This window comes from Chrysemys picta, chromosome 2 (genome assembly GCF_011386835.1).
Source record: "Chrysemys picta bellii isolate R12L10 chromosome 2, ASM1138683v2, whole genome shotgun sequence".
Taxonomy (NCBI): Eukaryota; Metazoa; Chordata; order Testudines; family Emydidae; genus Chrysemys; species Chrysemys picta.
This window is the reverse complement of record NC_088792.1, coordinates 225,943,330-225,962,634: the sequence shown is the minus strand read 5'-3', so window position 1 is coordinate 225,962,634 and position 19,305 is coordinate 225,943,330. Positions and strand designations below refer to the sequence as shown.

Below are 19,305 nucleotides of genomic sequence, written 5' to 3'. Positions count from 1 at the left end.
CCCTGCCACAAAGTCAAATAGACCTCCCATACACACAGTCCCGATCAGGAGGGGTGACAGGCTCCGTTGAAACAAGCATCCCACCGCAGCGGAGCCTGTCAATCCTTGAGTTTAGAAGCTGCATTCGCATCACAACACTAGACCCGCCCCGCACCACAGTCTGCGTCCCAGTTTTAAAAAATTCCCGCTAAAACAGTATTAAAGAAAACGGTGTGCTTTAACAAAGTAGAACTATTTTTATTTCGACACGTGTGTTGGAGGGGGGGTGAAGGGGGTATGTAACTGGATAGGATAGTCAACATTACCTGGGTAAAGAAACGGGGGCAGGTTTAGCTTCTCAGTACACAAACTATAAAATCACAGGTTACCCTGCTCACTCAGGAACTTTGCTTTCAAAGCCTCCCGGATGCACAGCGCTTCCCGCTGGTCTCTTCTAATCGCCCGGCTGTCTGGCTGTGAGTAATCACCAGCCAGGCTATTTTCCTCAACCTCCCACCCCGCCATAAAGGTCTCCCCCTTGCTCTCACAGAGATTGTGGAGCACACAGCAAGCTGCTATAACAATGGGGATATTGGTTTCGCTGAGATCACAGCGAGTCAGTAAGCTTCTCCATCTCCCCTTGAGACGGCCAAAAGCACACTCCACCACCATTCTGCACTTGCTCAGCCGGTAGTTGAAGAGTTCTTTTTCAGTGTCCAGGGCGCCAGTATAGGGCTTCATGAGCCAGGGCATTAGCGGGTAGGCTGGGTCCCCGAGGATGACTATAGGCATCTCCACATCCCCAACAGTTATTTTGTGGTCCGGGAAGTAAATACCTTGTTGCAGCCGTCTAAACAGACCAGAGTTCCTGAAAACACGAGCGTCATGAACCTTGCCCGGCCATCCCACGTAGATGTTGGTAAAACGTCCCCTGTGGTCCACCAGTGCTTGCAGCACCATGGAAAAGTATCCCTTTCGGTTAATGTACTGGGTGGCCTGGTGGTCCGGTGCCAGGATAGGGATGTGAGTTCCATCTATGGCCCCACCGCAGTTTGGGAATCCCATCGCTGCGAAGCCATCTATGATCGCCTCCACGTTTCCCAGGGTCACTACCTTTGGCAGCAGTACATCAACGATTGCCTTCGCTACTTGCATCACAACAACCCCCACGGTAGATTTGCCCACCCCAAACTGGTTCGCGACTGACCGGTAGCTGTCTGGCGTTGCAAGCTTCCACAGGGCTATGGCCACTCGCTTCTGTACACTCAGTGCAGCTCGCAACCGGGTGTCACTGCGCTTCAGGGCAGGGGACAGCAACTCACAAAGTTCCAGGAAAGTTCCCTTCCGCATGCGAAAGTTTCGCAGCCACTGGGATTCATCCCAGACCTGCAGCACTATGCGGTCCCACCACTCAGTGCTTGTCTCCCGTGCCCAGAATCGCCGTTCCACGGCATCAACATGACCCATTGCCACTGTGATGTCCTCGGCGCTGGGTCGCCTGCTTTCTGACAGGTCTGTGCTACTCTCAGACTTCAGGACATCACCGCGGTGCCGTAGCCTCCTTGCCTGACTTTTCTGCATCTGCCTCAGGGAAACCTTTATGATAAGCTGCGAGACGTTGAGAGCGGCCACAACTGCAGCGATGGTCGCAGCGGGCTCCATGCTCGGAGTACAGTGGCGTCCGCGCTGTCAATGACTGGAAAAGCGCGCGAACTGTTTTCCCGCCGGCGCTTTCAGGGAGGGAGGGCGGGAGTGATGGACGGATGACGACAGTTTCCCAAAAGCACCCTCGACTCATTTTGTTACCCAGAAGGCATTGCCGGCTACACCCAGAATTCCAATGGGCAGAGGGGACTGCGGGAACTGTGGGATAGCTGACCACAGTGCACCGCTTCGAATGTCGACGCTATCACCGTTAGTGTGGACGCACAAAGTCGAATTACTGTCCTTAGTGTGGACACACACGTTCGACTTTGCAATATCGATTACAAAAATTCGATGCAAGTAAAATCGAACTACTCTCGTAGTGTAGACAAGGCCTTAGTCTCCTATAGGTGCAGTGCAGCTACATTGCAGAAATGGTGAAAGACCTAGTAGAGACTTGCAACTGCCTTTCTGCCACTGTTACACCTAACCCTGCTTAGAGCAGGTGTAGCACGCAAGGCAATAAAAACACCAGCAACAGAACTGCACAAATTCTCCCACTGTTGCTGGTAGTGTTGCTGGTAATGTAACTACAGCAAATTTCAATAGACAAGCTAGTGTAGACAAAGGCCTTAGCAGTAACAGCACTGTCCTTCCTTAAATATTCTTCACTTGTTTAGAGTTAACAGGGCTGCTTTTTTACTTATGCACTGCGGAGAGAATTCCCTTTCACAAACAGAAAAATATAATCTTCATGCAACCCTTTTCATGAAAATACCATTCTCTGACTAGTAGTTATCACGAGATGGTTCTTTGGCAGCGTAAATATAGAACAAAAGCTTCCATTTACTTTGGTGGTTTCAAGTTTGTTCAGTATTTGCTGTGTCGCAAGTTGATAGGTAGCTGCAAAATTGGAAAGCTTGCTCATGCAAATAGGAGGAACCAGGATGAAGCAATGCACTGTATTCTTGAAGCATGAGCTAAGATTTACTGTATTCTCCATAAAATACTGGAGTTGCAGCTCTCATGCAAAGCTGGTAACTCTTTTATGTTGGCCATAGTGAATCCACCATCCTTTAAGGCAATAAGAGTTAATCTCTGACACCAGTCACAAATTTTTTGGAGAACATGAAATGCATAAGATGTAGATACTGTTTGTTTTTTTCCCCCAATATGTGCTAATGCACTTTAATTGACTTCTATGCTATCTGGCACTAAATTGAACACTGCTTTATTTTCCTTTTCGTTATAGGCTTTGTCATCTTGTTTAATCTTACCAGGAGATACCACTGTCATAAGCTCTTCGTGGGACAATCATATGTGTGTATTTATTTGTGGATTATTTTTAATTATACCATTTTTGGGTAACTATGATTTATGAAATTTCTTTTGAGAACATGGAAGTAAGTCGCTATCAGGAAGCATTTACTCTTTTTCTACATTTTTTGGTAGATTTCTATCTGTTGTTTAGAAATTATAGAAGCCAAATTATTTTAACTTATTTCAAATCTATAAAATTTTGCTCTCTGAAGCTATACTTTCATAACTAATACTTTTTTCCTGATAGCTATTTTTATTCAGTCGCATTTGGAAGACGGCAGGATACCCTAATGGGACATGATGATGCTGTCAGCAAGATCTGCTGGCATGATAATCGCTTGTATTCTGCATCTTGGGACTCCACTGTAAAGGTTTGTATGTCAGCCACTTTACTACTTGTACTCATCGTTTTCATTAAGGTGATAGTGGAATACTCCAGAGTTCGTGATAGTAGCTGTCCTGTTATTAACAAAGATTGCTGAAATTGTGTCTAATCACTATTCTATGGTAATGACAACTTTTTGCGGACCCCTGAGACATAGTCTGCAAACCCCCAGAGTCCGCAGACCACAGGTTGAAAACCACTGTACCTTAAATCCAATCAAAAGTTAAAGGTAATGCACTACTTAAATGGAATATCTTGCAGTGATGCCAGTGCTCTATGATCTGTATTGACTACCTATTGGGTTTTGAGTGGAAATTAAGGTGTTGGCTTTGCCTTATGATCATTAAATGGGAAAAGAGCTGCCTAATTAAAATATCACCTCTCCCTGTCTAATACTGCCATAGTTAGAATCGGAGACCTCCCCCCAGCACATTTGTTTTGAGGGGGGGCTGCTGGCATCATTTGGGTGCCCCCCAACTTTGAAATTCGTCACTGCCCTTAAGGGCATTCTGCAAAGCCTGCCTGTTTGGTGGATTGAGGGGCAGGAATGTTTTGTCATGTTTTCTTGCTCAATGGGTTGAGGATGCTTCTGTTTGGTAGAGTGGAGTATGCTGCTGCTACTAATTGTTATAGACTAAATTCTTCATGATTTGTCAAGAGAGTGTAGAACTTTTTGACAGGCAGGTTTGATGTTTAATCCAAAACCAGAATTATTTTTCCTTTTACTTAACTTACAGAAACTTCCTCCTTGTCTCTAACTGACCTTTGTACAGCTTTTAGTTAGCACAAACAACTGACCTTGCAATGACAGAGCTAGGTAATAAAAAAAATAGTTAACATGACAAGTTGTCCTAATGCTTGTTTAAACAAACTGCAATGTTGGTATTCTAGGTGTGGCACTGTGCTCCTGCAGAGGTCCTGGGCCCCAAAAGACATCATTTTGAATTGCTTGCTGAGTTAGAACATGATGTTAGTGTGAGTATGGAAATGTACATATATAACTTCTAATCAATCAAAGACTATAGTCTGGAGTTACTTGACAATATGTCAATCAAGCTTTTAAAAGATAAACCAACAAAAGCGAAAATTCTGAATTAAGACTACCATTCATCAAAGGCTGACAGTTGCTAGATATTGCAAGAATGCCAAGACTAGGAGGGAATAGAATAGACTAAGGGCAAAGTGAAAGTAACTCCAAATATTTTTCTCTTTTCTTACAAGAATTGGTTCAAGTATCCACTTCTGGAGAGTGGAAAGCTTGTATAAAGAAATGGGTTTTCTTATTATTTGTCAGGCACTGCTTGTGGTGTGTGCAAAGGGTTCATGGGCTCTTTCAGTAAATCAAAATAAATTTGTCTGAAGTATTTGCATCCTCATGCCTTCTGTACAAATACCAAATTTACCGGTTTAGAGTTTTTAGTTAAGTCTGACTTGTTTTCCATATTTTGTACTTTGCTATGATATATGTTATCATAAAGACCACTATGACTATCTAAATACATTGTAGGTGTTTGGCTCAAACATTCAATTAAAAATAAATATGGGCAGATACAGGATTTGTGTACATTTGTATCTCAGTAACTTCTAACATCATTCCTGCAGAATATTTAGAACTCTTTCATTTAAATTTCTTAAACATCTCAGTGGATTTATTTATAGATCACAAGAAGGCAACAATGCCTGGTAAAATTTACCAACAGCATCCAAGAATATCAAAAACAGATGGGTTGGGCAAAGCACAGGCTAGTGGTTTTCTAGACTTGCTTTCTATGGTTAAACATTTCATTAACTAATTAGAAATGTAGGCTGTAATCAGTCATCTTCTCTTGGATAAGATCTTAAATATCAATTCAAATGTCTGATTCTGCAAGGAAAAAGAACGCTTATAAATCTGCTTAAGACTCCATTTATGACACGCTTCCCCTCCATTTCCTGCTCACATATAGTTGGCAAGGATTTTATATTTAAAAAAAAAGTCAGGATTTTATATAAAAATATGTAATCAACTGATGCAATAAAATTGGATACTTATGGAAGACAGGCTTGCTTTGTGAACACTTAAAGATCTATCAAGAATGCCCATGTGAGAGCTGAGTAAAGGAATAATGTGGTACTTAATTGTCTAGGTAAATACTATCAACCTAAATGCTGCAAATGCAATGCTGGTGTCCGGAACCAAAGAAGGTACCATTAGTATTTGGGATGTTACTACTGCCACTATGTTGCACCAACTTTCATGTCATTCAGGGACCGTGTATGATGCTGCTTTTAGTCCTGGTATGTTGTGTTTAAGTCTCTTCTAATATGCAGATGTTGAGAGAGATGAGAATTGCTAGAGGAATCTCCGTCTTTGTATAGCTCTATTATACATTGATATCTGGATTTTTAACATAATTGTAGATTTTAAATGTTCAGCTATAGTCAGACACAAATCTCCAGTGTCCAGGTTTTATCAGTGCTTTGCAGTACCATACTTGATGTTAGAATACTGTTTTCTGGGCTAGTGATAAATTGCTTGGTTTTTTTTGCTTGAAGATTTATTTACTCCTCATTATCTGAGACATAACTGGAATAACTGCTTTTAATTAAAACATGATGTTTTCTGACATACCTAACTAATGTGCAATATTAGTCATAATTCCTTTCTTTGACCACTGGAAATACACCTCTACCCCGACATGACACGACCCGATATAAGACGGTAAATCAGCACTCTGGGGGGCGGGGCTGCGCGCTCCAGCGGATCAAAGCAAGTTCAATATAACGCGGTTTCACCTATAACGCGGTAAGATTTTTTGGCTCCCGAGGACAGCGTTATATTGGGGAAGAGGTATATTAGATATGCATTACTGTATGTGTTTAATACATTTAATTTTTGTATAGACAGCAGACATCTGCTCAGCACAGGAGAAGATGGCTGTTTTAAAGTAATAGATGTGCAAACTGGAATGCTCATCTCTTCTATGGCCTCAGAGCAGCCACAAAGGTAATGCCGAGAGAAAGCTCTGTGTGAAGCCCAATCCCTTCTAGCTACAGTGGCTGTAATTGATAGTTATGTCTCTGAATTATAGTCGGGGCAGGAAGTGGATATCTGTGTTTGCATCAAATGCCCAAAGGGAATGTGGAAATGACACAGATATTAAACACGTCTAAGGTATATGTCATCTAGGAGAAATGGGGTCATCTTAACAAGAGATGCATGTATCAACAGAGGGAAGTGCAAAGGCTGGGATTCTGTGTGTATTGTCTGCTGCAGCCAAAGTTTCTCAACTTGGATGCTAGAGCTAGGCACTTGTATAAATGGCCTGCCTGTCAGATGTGCTAAGCAGCTGCAGTTTTCACTGAAATTAGTGAGAGCGGACACTGAAAATTATTACAGTTCATAGATGCAATTTTGTGTGTAGTTCAGCAGCTGTAAAAGATCTTGGATTCAAAACTTGTTAGTTTGTAGTATACCAAAAACTATAGAAGTGTCCTTGTTATCTTGCGCTAAAGAAAGCATCAGTTTTAACTTGAAGGGCTCTCTTCCCCGCCTATCTCTACTCAGACTGATCTAATGTTTCAGAATATAGAGCAATATGATATGTGATTTAAACTATCGACAGAGAGTTTTCTTCATTTTTAAAACTTTCCCTTTATCCTTGCACCTAACTCTCATTGCTTAATTCATAGAGCAGCATTGGCCTCAGTACTAAGTAGAACAGTTTTTTATGCATAGGTGATGGGCTAAATTAAGAGGTAGAAGAGTCTTAAATAAATAATGCCACTTAATGCAAATGGGCTAAATGATTACTGAATTATTTTGCAGATGTTTCAAATGGGATGGACATACTGTGTTATCAGGAAGCCAGTCTGGTGAATTATTGGTTTGGGACCTTCTTGCAGGAAAAGTTATTGAAAGAATCAAAGGACATACAGGTGTGTGTGTGCAGTGCTGTGTAATCTCCTAGGGCCAAATCCACAAAGGGACTTAGGTGCCTAAACCCCAGTTTTAGGGGCCTAAATCCCAGATTTAGGCTCCCCTGTGATCCCGCCTACTCCTGTGGTGTCTAAACTCACTCAATCCCTAAATTTTTGCTGTAAATGTTCCCTATGTTTCTGCCTCTGCACATGCAGACTGCTGCCTCCCTCTAGGTATCTGGACAACTATCTCCTGTCTAGGCCCTAGCACCATCCACAAATGGGGGAACGATAGGTGCTACTCTGCCTATCTTGTTTGCAGAGCCTGATCTGGTAGACATGCTTAGAGCAGTCTAACTACACGCACAGCAACCAAAGGGTGGTGGGGAGGAGGTCTCTCTCTTTTAACCTTCAGCACAATGCCTAGGGTATTCCCCAAGACGGTAGGAGACCCAGGCGAGTCTCTCCTATTGAATCTGTTCCACTTTAATTCAGTGTTTGAATAGTTAAATATGAATTGGACCAGAGGGAGTGAGGTCATGTCTACACTATGGGCGCTACCGTCCTGTAGCTATACTGTTGTAGCTCTGTAGTGTAGATACTTCCTACCGCAGTGGAAGGGGTTTTTCCTTCATTATTGCCTATCCACCTCTCCATGCAGCAAAATGCTATGCCAGGGGTTCGGTTGGCTTCACTATTGTGCTCGGGGTATGAATTTTTCACACCTTTGCGTGCTGTAGCTCGGTGAATCTAAATTTTAAGTGTAGACCAGGTCTCAGAGTGACTATATAGTCCATTGGCTTCAGCACTCAACTGAGTGGGGAGAAACCCCTGTTCAAATCCTTTCCCTCATCAGGCAGAGGAGGAATTGGTCTGTGATCTTCTGCATCCCAGGTGAGTGCTCTAACCATTGGGCTAATGGTTATAAGGGAGATCCTCCTCCTTCTCTAGTTTTGTGTGGAATGCGGCAGGCACCTAACTTATTGCTGCAGAAAGGGGCTTAGGCGCCTAAGCTGCCTGACTTCAGGAGAGAGGTTCCTGGCTGTGGGTCATAGGCAGAGAAAGGCAACTCACTCCATGAGAAGGGCGGGACTGAGGATATACCCCTCTTATTGGCATCTCCCCTGGGCTGGCTTATGCAGCTCCTCACCTAGCGTGTTGGCTTTTGTGGATCCCATTCGGTCTCTCCCCATGTTGTGTATAGTGAGCCCAGGCACCTAATTCAGGCTTTGTGGACTCCATTGTTCCAGTGATTTTTCTATGCACCTAAAAGTTAAGCATTTCAACACCCTACATGCCTTTGTGAATCTGAGTCCCAGTTGTGTGCAAGGTTCCTTTTTCCAAAGGAGCACTGTCCTCTGACATGCGTCGTACAACAGTTACAATTTCTGACATAGTCACCAGTTGAGGCGAACTGGAATTTAGAATCCAATGACAATTGGATCAGATGCTAAATTTAAGACCATAGAAAGTTTCCCATTGGCTTTAGTGGAAGATGCAGAGGACCCTTAAGCCATTATTCCTGGGCCAGCAGCATTATAAAGGGAGATGATCTGTCCCTTGGGTGGCATGAGGGAGGAAGAGAAAAGATTAACAGGAGAAATGTTGAATTCTACTGATTTGGGTGTTTCAGTGGTGCTGATGGAAACAGGATGCTCTAATAGCATTCAAGGTCTAGTATACTCCAGCTATGGCAAAATACCCAGGTTTCTGCAGCAGATGTGAGATTTTGGGAAAGTCAGAGTTTGTATTTTCCACATTTAATAAAACCTAATTTTGAAAAAATCTGTCCAAAGTCCATATATTTATTTTGATATCAAATTCAATTTTACAGTCTCCACACTTTGTTTCAGTGCGTTAGTCTGACACAAAGCTGTTTCAGGGCGTCTAAGGGCTTGAAGATAATACCATCTAGCATCAGTTTGCTTTTAAGGTTTCCCTTGATCTTATGAGGGCTGGAAACAGCAATGTAATAAAAGCTTGTGTGTGAAATTCAGCTCTACGTGGAGGGGTAGAATCTCAGAAAACACAAGGGTTCTGGCCATATGCTCCCACTGAAGTGTATTGTAGGATTGTGTAGGATGCCAACTCCGATTTTAACATGCAAGTGGCAGTGTTTAAGAATGCTGTGAAGGGTCCTCTGAAAGTTGGGCTAAAGGAAAATTCTTGTAGCCTTCTACCAGTTGATTAGAGTGGAAATGGCTGTGGCTAAATTGATTCATTCAATTCAAAAGACTGCTAAAGATATGCAGTGTCCTGGAGTGAAGTATAAGTACTGTAAATGAGATCACTGATCCTCACTGAGCATGCTCAAGCAAGAGAAATTTAAGCCTGTGCTTTCAGTGCTATTAATTGGATCAAAACTACCCATCAAATATCTCCTGCAAACTTGTTTTTTAAAATCGTACACTTCTCAAATCTTCCCACTGTATTTGTATCTAACACACAATTCAATTATCTGTTTTTCTCAGGTGCTGTAACTTGTATGTGGATGAATGAGCAATGCAGCAGTATTATCACAGGAGGGGAAGATAAACAAATCATGTTCTGGAAACTGCAATATTAAGTGCCTTTTCCCTCCAGATATTTAAAGGAACTCAGTGTATTTTAAACCAAACTTTGTAAAGGAACTTACCCATGTGCAATGATGGCTGCGGAAGGTCAACCAAATAGAAAGCTTGGTTTATCTAAAACTTTCTAGCTTATGGTGACTTCATTTAAAGCTCTTATACTGTAATTTCCATACTGTAATATTTTTGTTTGTATTTCATTATGGCTGTCATATATTGTCTCAACTTGAAAATGCTCGTCTTAATTTGAGATGAAAGACTTATTTTTCTGTAATTAAAGAGATTTTAACTTGCAGACACTGTGTGATCTACTTGAACTGCATCAAATAGGGTAGTGTATGTTTGAATTAATAAAGCAAGCCTCTCATTTCCGCAAGGACCACGTTTGTGGTGCATCTGGTGCATCATTTTTTTTTTTATTGGAGGCTTCTAAGCAAAAGCGCTTTCATCAACCTCTGCTCTTTACAAATTTATTAGAAGGAAACACCATGATCTTCACTTAGCCCTACCACTCTAAAGAGTCTCTCCCCTCTATCACACCTACCTTCTTCCTAGTAAGTAGAACTGCCAACTTCTTGTGTTTTAACAGGGGGTAAAGGAGGAATCCTTACTCATGAACAGAAAGTGAGTCTATACCTGAGGCAGCTGTCATACTTCAATCACCTACAGGATAGCTGCAGTAGGTCCCACTTGGAGCAGAACAAATGTTTCTCCTGCACAAAGGGAGCAGAATTGGGGATTGTGAGAAAGAGATTACTTACCAATAACTTGTTCTTCCAGTTGCCTTTGTATATTCACAGTGGTGGAATTGGTACCTCCTGGGGTTGAGCTGCAGAGCCACCATAGGTGTTGTGGGGGAACGGGGGGTGGACATGTGCATTCAAATAGGAAAGTGATATCAGCACCCTACTCCTACATTCATCCTCCCAAACTAGAGTTCTGATGTTTTGTAGAACAATGCAGAGGGGAAGGTGGGCAAGTAGTGTGATTGCAGAAGTGACTGAGAATAGTAACCTCATCTTATTTGGGGCCCCTGTGTATCCTCAGCAGGGGGAGATTAGTGAGCAGTGCCCCTTGATGGACAGTGAACGAGGAGGTCCATAGAAGAATATGGACTAGCACTGCTCTCCCAACTGGGCATCCGAGCATGAATGTGAAGTCTGCTGCTTGTATGTCTGGTGCTGCTCTGTGAACAGGAATGTGCCTGAAAAAAGCCCCAGATGTGGCAGCAGCTCTAGCAGGAGTGTATTTTAATCCCGGGAGCATTGTGGTTGTAGCTAAAGTGTCACCTCACTCTATACATCTTAGTATCCTTCCAAGGAGGGTCAAGTTAGAGCTGACCCCCTGGGTTACCAAGCTCACAACTGAGTCCTGTTCCACTGGCAGAGTCTAGTAAGGGAACCATGATTAAAACGGGGGGAAAAAACTTCCAGCAAAAAACACATTGTTACACTGAAAGTTTTGCCAAATTGTTTTTTGGTTTGGGAGGGGGGAAGAGGAGGATGGGGATGGGAGGGACTTTTTTTTTTTTTTTTTTTGAGAGAAATTGAAATGTCTAGACACTGGAAATATTTTGATTTTTCCATGCAAAATGACTTGGAAATTTTCATTTTTTTAAAGCAAAATTGATGTTAAATACTCAAAACTGAAACAAACATTTGATTTTTTTTAATTCAATTTTGGTTTGACCCAAAATTAATTTTGTTTTTTTTGGAATTGCCAGCAAACTGAAAAGTTGGTTCTTCGAGTGATTGCTCCTGTGTATTCCACAGTAGGTGAGCGTGCTCGCCACGTGCACCGGTGCTGGAAGGTTTTCCCTTAGCATCCGTAGTGGGGGAACACCGCTGTGACCCCTGGAGTGGCGCCGACATATCGCGCTATAAAGGGGGCTGTGTGCTCCCCCCACCCTCAATTCCTTTTTGCCACTAGTGAAGGTAGTCGGAACTTGTGCTCCAGCTTTGCTGCAGCATTTCTAGCCTTAGTGGTATCCAGCTTTCCCTGAAGTTACTTGTTGAACTTTTCTCTGTTAGTGCTGGGCTCGGGGCATGCCCCGTGGTCCAGGCTTCAAGAAGTGCAACTCTTGTCGCAATTCTATGCCCAAAAGCAATCCACACACTCAGTGTTTTCGCTGGACGAGGCTCACATTAGTGAAAAGTGTAAAATCTGCCACTCCTTCAAGCCGTGAACAAAGAAGGAGCGGGGGGGCGAGGGGTGGATTAGCTCAGTGGTTTGAGCATTGGCCTGCTAAACCCAGGGTTGCGAGTTCAATCCTTCAGGGGGCCACTTAGGGATCTGGGGCAAAAATCAGTACTTGGTCCTGCTAATGAATGCAGGGGGCTGGACTTGATGACCTTTCAAGGTCCCTTCCAGTTCTAGGAGATAGGATATCTCCATTAATTTAATTTAATCCGACTCCGAGCTCTCCTAATGGAGTCGGCGTTGCCCCAGCACCGGCGTGTCGAGCCGACTCTGTGCCGGGCACCTCATCCTCGGCGCGCAGCGAAGCGCCCCAGGTGCGCCGTCCTGATTCCGCGCCCAGTACTGCGTCATCAGAGCGCAGCGAGGCCCCGTCGATGAGCCGGCACCGCTCCCCTTCTAAGAAGCAAGGGAAGACTCAGCGGCACCAGGAGAAAGATCCGGGTGAGGCTAGACCCGCGTTGGGCAGCCCACGATCCCCATCGGGACCGAGACCTCCGACTCGGGTAGAGCGGTGTAGTCCGGTGCCGTCCACGCGTGCCTCGCCAGAGGTGAGAATGCCTTTGATGCCGGAGGCAGCTCAGGCCACGTGCGACATCATGACACTTCCGGTACCGGGAGTGCCGCTTCAGTCGGGCCCCCTATCCCGTGGGAAGCCATTGCTCAGTGCCCATCGACCCTCTCTGGACGTCTCTGAGGTCAAGGTACCGTCCCGAGTTGAAGGGCTGAGTGGCGGACCTCGGCGCACCTCCACGCTGCGAGCAGAATCGTCTGCGAGCGAGCTTTCCACCTCCACTCCGAGAGACCGTAGAAGAGGCACTAAGAGACGGCGCCGCTCCTCTTCGAGCCTTGACTGCAGGGACAGGTCTCGGCAGCGGCGGCACTGCTGTTCACGCTCCGGCACCCACCGTGGAAGGCGCTACGCCTGGAGCTCGTCACGGGAGTCCCAGGCACCGAGGTGTCGTAGTCTTGGGCGCCAGAGGCACTATGGGGACAGCACTCCCAACTCCCACCTGTCGTCGTCCTCCAGGGGCCGGAGTCGTCCTCCTCCAGGGGCCGGAGTCGTCATGTACGGGACCGCTCCAGCTGTTCGTACGGCACCGTCCACTCGTCTCGAACTTCGCTTCGGCACGCAGCCCCCCTCGTTGAGCCGCTCGGTGCTACAAGACCAGCCGGCCCTTCCGGGCCACCCTCGCGTCCCAGGGCCAGGCCGTTCCCTGGCAGGGACAGTGGTGCCAGTGGGCACCGTGGCCCCAGGCACCGGCACGACCCCGCTCCGTGGCGGGAGTGTCCCAGGCCCAGCCGACATCACCGCCTCGGCACCGCGATGAGGCAGTGGGCACCGACCCTCCTGCACTAACTCGGGCCCCGGGTCAGGACGTCGAGCTTTCGGTACAGCTGGGTGCAGATGGCACCGACCTCCTTGGCACCAGATGATTCCGTGGCGCCACCCCCTCCGATCTCTCGAGGATTTCAAGGCCCACCAGGAGCTACTCAAGAGGGTGGCATCAAACCTCCAGCTCCAGCCCGAGGAGATGGAGGAACCATCGGACACATGGTTTAATGTCCTGACCTCCTCGATGCCGGCGCGCGTGGCCCTCCCGCTCCATCAGTGGGTGGCCAATATCACTACTGGCCTCTGGCAAACCCCTGCATCTCTTTGTCCAATCTCCAAGAAGGCCGAGCGGAAGTACTTTGTGCCCACGAAGGGGCACGAGTACTTATACTCCCATCCAACTCCGCACTCTCTAGTGGTGGAATCTGTGAACCACCGAGAGAGACGCAGCCAACCCCCTCCGAAGGACAAAGACGCTCGCAGGCTGGATTCCTTTGGGAGAAAGGTTTCTTCGTCTGTGAACTTTCAGCTCAGAGTAGCCAACCATCAGGCACTCTTGAGCAGATATGATTTTAACCTGTGGGGGTCCCTTCCCAAGTTTGAGTCCTCCCTCCACGAGGAGGACAGGAAGGAGTTCCGGGCTCTGGTTGATGAGGGTGCGATGGTGGCTAAAGCGGCCCTCCAGGCAGCCGCCGATGCGGCGGACATGGCCGCTTGTTCGATGGCCGTGGCAATTTCCATGAGAAGGGCGTCCTGGCTTTCGCTCTCTGGCCTATCGGCTGAGTCCCAGTCGATCATGCAGGACCTGCCGTTCGAGGGTCAGGCCCTGTTTGCAGATCAAACAGACGCGTTTGCATGGGATGAAAGACTCCCGTACTACCCTGCAGATGCTAGGCCTGTACGTCCCGCTGGCCAAGGACAAGCCCAGGCCTCACACCTCTGCTCCACAGGCAGATATGAGCCCCCGCCTAAGAAACAGCAGGAGCAGAGGCGCCGGTCACAACGCCAATACCATCGGCCCCTTGTCTGGGGCCCTCAAAGGCCAGGGAAGCGGTGTTTTTGACTGCTTGCGAGGGGGTCACCGGGACTGTTGCTGGGTTAACCTCCTCCACCCCCCCCAGTTAATAAAGTTCAGGTTTGCAAATCGACCTGCCTTCCGTTTGCAATGGTTCCGTATCACTACGGACCGCTGGGTCCTCAACGCTATAGCCCTGGGGTACAGGTTGCAGTTTGTTTCGCCCCCTCCCAATTGCCATCCGGCCAGGGAGTCGGCGGAGGACCCAGAACATGCGCTCCTCCTACGTCAGGAGGTACAGCGCCTCCTCTCCCTGGGAGTTGTGGAGAGAGTACCTTGGGAATTTTGGGGCAAGGGGTTTTATTCTAGGTATTTCCTCATCCCGAAGGCGAAGGGCGGGCTTCGGCCCATTCTCGATCTGCGAAAGCTCAACCAGTTCTTGGTATGCTGCAAATTCCGCATGGTGGCCCTAGCCTCTATTATTTCCTCCCTAGACCCGGGGGATTGGGTTGCAGCGCTGGACCTTCAGGATGCCTACTTCCACATCCACATTTTCGAGGGTCACAGGCGCTTCCTCCGTTTCCTGATAGGTCAGGACCAGTTGCAGGCCTCCGATGGGGTTTCGGATGCCTTGGACCTGGGCTGGGGAGCCCACGTGGGGGACATCAGGACCCAGGGTATGTGGTCACCAGAGGAACTGCCCCTGCAAATAAATGTCAGGGAACTCAGGGCAGTGCGCCCGGTGTGCCTGGCCTTTCGCCAGCGCTTACAAGGGAAGGTGGTCAGAGTCCTCATGGACAACACCACCGCAATGTATTACGTCAACAGGCAAGGGGGCACGCGCTCCAAAACCTTCTGCCAGGAAGCCCAACTCCTATGGGAGTTCTGTATAGCCCACAACATCCTCCTCCGAGCATTCCATCTACCCAGCAAGAGCAACCCGCTTGCAGATCACCTGAGCAGAGTGTTCTTACAACAACATGAGTGGTCCCTGCACAGGGAGGTGGCAGAATGGATTTTCTTTCAGTGGGGCACTCCCCAGGTAGACCTATTCGCTACAGCCCAGAACCACCTGCGTCCTAGGTTCTGCTCCAGGGTGATAGAAGGCGTTGGGACCATGATGGACGTGTTCCTGCTTGATTGGTCGGGGCCCCTGATGTATGCCTTCCCGCCCTTCCCCCTCATAGGCAGGGTCCTACAGAAGGTGAAGTCAGATGGGCGAGAATTATCCTGATAGCCCGGATTGGGCCTGTCAACATTGGTATGGGACCTTACTGCAACTCCCGCCCCCCCCTCGCAGGCTGCTGCTCCGCCCGGACCTCCTCTCCCAGGAGGGAGGTCGTCTCCTCCCTCCCAACCTGGCCCCACTCTACCTGACTGCGTGACTGCTCCGTGGCTAGATGCGGAGGTGTACCGAGGCTATGAGACAGGTCCTACTTGAAAGCAGGAAGCCTTCCACACAGAGGGCCTGCCTGACTAAGTGGTATCAGTTCTCCTCATGGGTGAGGGAGAGAGGTTCTGCTCTGCTCCAACTGGTCCCAGACTACCTCCTGTCCCTTAGGACCCAAGGGCTAGCTCCCTCCTCAATCAGGGTGCACCTGGCACCCATTTCGGCCTTCCACCCTCCGGTGGCAGAACAGTCAGTGTTCTCCCACCCCATGACTTCCAGGTTTTTAAAGGGTTTGGACAGAGTGTTCCCTTATGCTAGACCCTGGTTCCTCCTTGGGACCTGAACCTGGTACTGTCACATCTCACAGGACCGCCCCCCCTCCCTTTGAGCCCTTGGCCACTTGTTCCTGGTCCCACTTATTTGAGAAAGTGGTGTTTTTGGGGCTATCACCTCAGCCTGCAGGGTTTCAGAGCTTAGGGCACTGACCTCGGCACCCCCGTACATGGTCTTCCATAAGGGGAAGGGCCAGCTTTGTCCACACCCAGCCTTCCTACCGAAGGAAGTCTCAGCGTTTTATATGGACCAGAACATCTTCCTACCTGTCCTGTGTCCTAAGCCCCATTCCTCCAATGAGGAACACCGCCTACACGTGCTAGATGTGTGTAGGGCGCTGGCCTTTTACTTAGATCAAACAAGGCCATTCTGAAAATCCCCTCAGCTTTTCATTGCTACGGCCGAGCGCATGAGAGGGCAACCGGTTTCCACCCAGCGGATTTCCTGCTGGATCACCTCGTGCATATGCACGTGTTATGAGCTGGCTGGGGTTGCCCCGCCTCCTATTGTTAAGGCGCATTTGACTAGAGCCCAGGCTTCGTCAGTGGCCGATGTAGCTCATGTCCCTATTCAGGACATCTGCAGGGCTGCTACATGGTCCTCAGTCCATACTTTTGGATCGCATTATGCGATCGTCTCCCAAGCAAGGGACGACGACGGGTTTGGTAGGGCAGTGCTTCGCCCAGGTAACCCTTAACCTTTATCATTTAGAACTCCTACCCACCTCGTCAGGTATAGCTTGGAGTCACCTACTGTGGAATACACAGGAGCAATCACCCGAAGAAGAAAGGACAGTTCTTCTTCGAGTGCTTGCTCATATCCATTCCATTAGGTGTGTGCGTGCCGCGTGCACGATCGTCGGAAGATTTTCTACCCTAGCAACACCGGCGGGTCGGCTGTGGAGCCCCCTAGAGTGGCGCCTTCATGGCGCTGAATATATACCCCAGCCGACCCAGCGCCCCCTCAGTTCCTTCTTACCGCCCCTGACGGTCGTTGGAACTGTGGAGCGCGGCATAGCTGTTCTCCACTCTCCCTAGCTTAGTTATTCGCAGTTATAGTTATAGTTCTAGTGTTTATAGTTAAATAGTTTTTAAAAGTTGTTCTAGTTGTTTTAGTAGTTCAGGGGATTAAGGGGGTCGTCTCCCCCTTTCTCCCCCGGCCGCGGGGCCGGGCTCATGCCCAACGCTCCCGGCTTCAAGCAGTGCGCCTCCTGCGCTAAGCCTATGCCCACGAGCGACCCGCACGACTCCTGTCTGAAGTGCCTGGGAGAATCCCATCAAACAGATAAGTGCAAGATCTGTAAGGCCTTCAGACCAAGGACCAAGAAGGAGCGGGACTTTCAGCTCCGGCAACTCCTGATGGAGGCGGCACTTAGTCCGGACGCTCCATCTACAAGTCAGGCCCCGGCACCTAGCGCCTCGGTGCGCAGTGCCCCGGCGGCACCGGCTATGCCGACCACGCGAGTGGCGTCGGACAAGCCTCCCCGGCACCGGACCTCGTCGGCACCGCAAGCACAGCAAGTGCCTCGGCGCCGGTCATTATCCCCGGGGCATAAAAAAGCCCATAAGATGGGGACCTCCGTGCCGAAGACGCCGGCTCCCCCAGTGCCGGGGGTAGAGCCGCGTCCGCCGGTGGAGCACCGGAAACAGGTGCCTCCAGCACCGTCGACTCCGGCGCCGAGGCCGTTGAGTCCGGTGCAGATAGCGTCTCCACTGAGACCGGCGGTGATACAGTGCCTCCCGTCGACTCCAGAGACCTTCGAGGCGGCGAGAGACTTAATAGCTCTCACGGAGCCGGCACCGCCTCAACCACCGGCACCGACGGCACCGTTGACTCGCCCGGTCCAGTCGAGGGGGAAACCTGCCTTGATGCGCCCTCCATCGCAAGGGCTGGAACCTCGGCACCGGTCCAGGTCCCGAAGCAGGTCCCCACGTCGCTCGCAGTCCCGGCGCCGAATGTCACCTCGGCACCGGTCGTACTCGCGGCCAAGATCTTCGTCGTGGCACCGCTCTACGTCTCGGCACCGCTATGATCGTCGGCACCGATCAACGTCGAGACGTAGTTCTCGGCACCGCTACGGCCGACGCTCGACGTCGAGAGGCCGCTCCCGGCACCGGGCATACTCCAGGTCCTCGTCGAGGTCCAGATCCGACTCCCGGCACCGACGAGGTCATCGGCACCGATCGCGGTCCCGGCACCGTTCGCCGGCAACGCGTAGAGATAGATCATCTCCGGACTGGCACCGTGCGGCACCGCAGCCCACGGGAATCGTTTCGACTCTCTCGGCACCGCCATGGCCATCGAGATCGGTGTCTCGCTCCTCGGAGGACCTATCGAGATCGGCATACCCCCTTCAGGGGCAAGCCGAGGAACAGGACTTGGGCCATTGGCAGGAGATAACAGAGGACCATTCTCATGGCCCATCTCACTGGTCGTTTTGGACCCCGTGGGCGTACCATCAGGCGCAAGGGGCTCCAATAGCTTCGACCTCTCGCTCGGGTCACTCCGTTAGAAGGGCCCCGGAGTCCATCTCTCGGCCTCCGCCAGGGGGCATGGAGGCTTCCGTGTCCGCACCACCTGGCGCCCTGGACCCAAGCGCAGGTGATGCTCCGGCCCAGGAGCAGGGAGACCAGGACCCTCCCTTGGATCCTGTACCACCGGAGGCATCTTCCTCTTCCTCTCCGGATGAGGCAGTGGCGGGCACATCGTGCACAGGTCCACCTCCAATAGATCTTCGGGCTCACCAGGATCTCCTGCGTAGGATGGCCCGTAATATGGACCTGCAGGCAGAGGAGATAGTGGAGGTGCAGGACCCCATCGTGAATATCCTCGGAGCGGATGCCCCATCGAGGGTGGCATTACCCCTGATCCGCACGATACAAGCCAATGCAACTACGATATGGCAAACTCCTGCCTCTATCCCACCCACAGCGAGAGGGGTGGAAAGGAAATACTTTGTCCCGTCCAAAGACTACGGGTACTTGTATACCCACCCCCAGCCGTGTTCACTGGTGGTGGCATCAGTGAACGCAAGGGAGCGCCACGGTCAGCAGGCCGCAGCGCCCAAATCGAAGGAGGCTAAGCGCCTCGATTTGTTCGGCCGTAAAGTTTACTCAGCCGGAGGGCTGCAACTTAGAGCGGCTAACCAGCAGGCGCTCTTGAGCCGCTATAACTTTAACTCCTGGAACTCTATGGGGAAGTTCAAGGAGTTGGTTCCCCAAGAGTCCAGGGAGGAGT

The 19,305-nt window shown here is 49.2% G+C and overlaps 1 protein-coding gene across 4 annotated transcripts in view; it reads left to right on the top strand.

The window, feature by feature from the left end:
- Window positions 1-10,093, top strand: part of NSMAF (neutral sphingomyelinase activation associated factor) — a 61,809-nt gene extending 51,716 nt beyond the window's left edge. For 2 of the 4 annotated variants that reach the window (XM_065585603.1, XM_024114107.3), the window contains 7 exons: window positions 2,876-2,943; window positions 3,191-3,314; window positions 4,220-4,303; window positions 5,455-5,605; window positions 6,212-6,314; window positions 7,137-7,246; window positions 9,700-10,093. In XM_065585603.1, the coding sequence (XP_065441675.1) occupies window positions 2,876-2,943; window positions 3,191-3,314; window positions 4,220-4,303; window positions 5,455-5,605; window positions 6,212-6,314; window positions 7,137-7,246; window positions 9,700-9,794 (735 nt within the window). In that variant the 3' untranslated portion in view covers window positions 9,795-10,093. Of the gene's footprint in view, window positions 1-2,023; window positions 2,944-3,190; window positions 3,315-4,219; window positions 4,304-5,454; window positions 5,606-6,211; window positions 6,315-7,136; window positions 7,247-9,699 lie in introns of all 4 variants that reach the window. The other 2 variants (XR_010598882.1, XR_010598881.1) reach the window with 2 other exon arrangements.
- The last annotated feature ends 9,212 nt before the right edge of the window (window positions 10,094-19,305 follow it).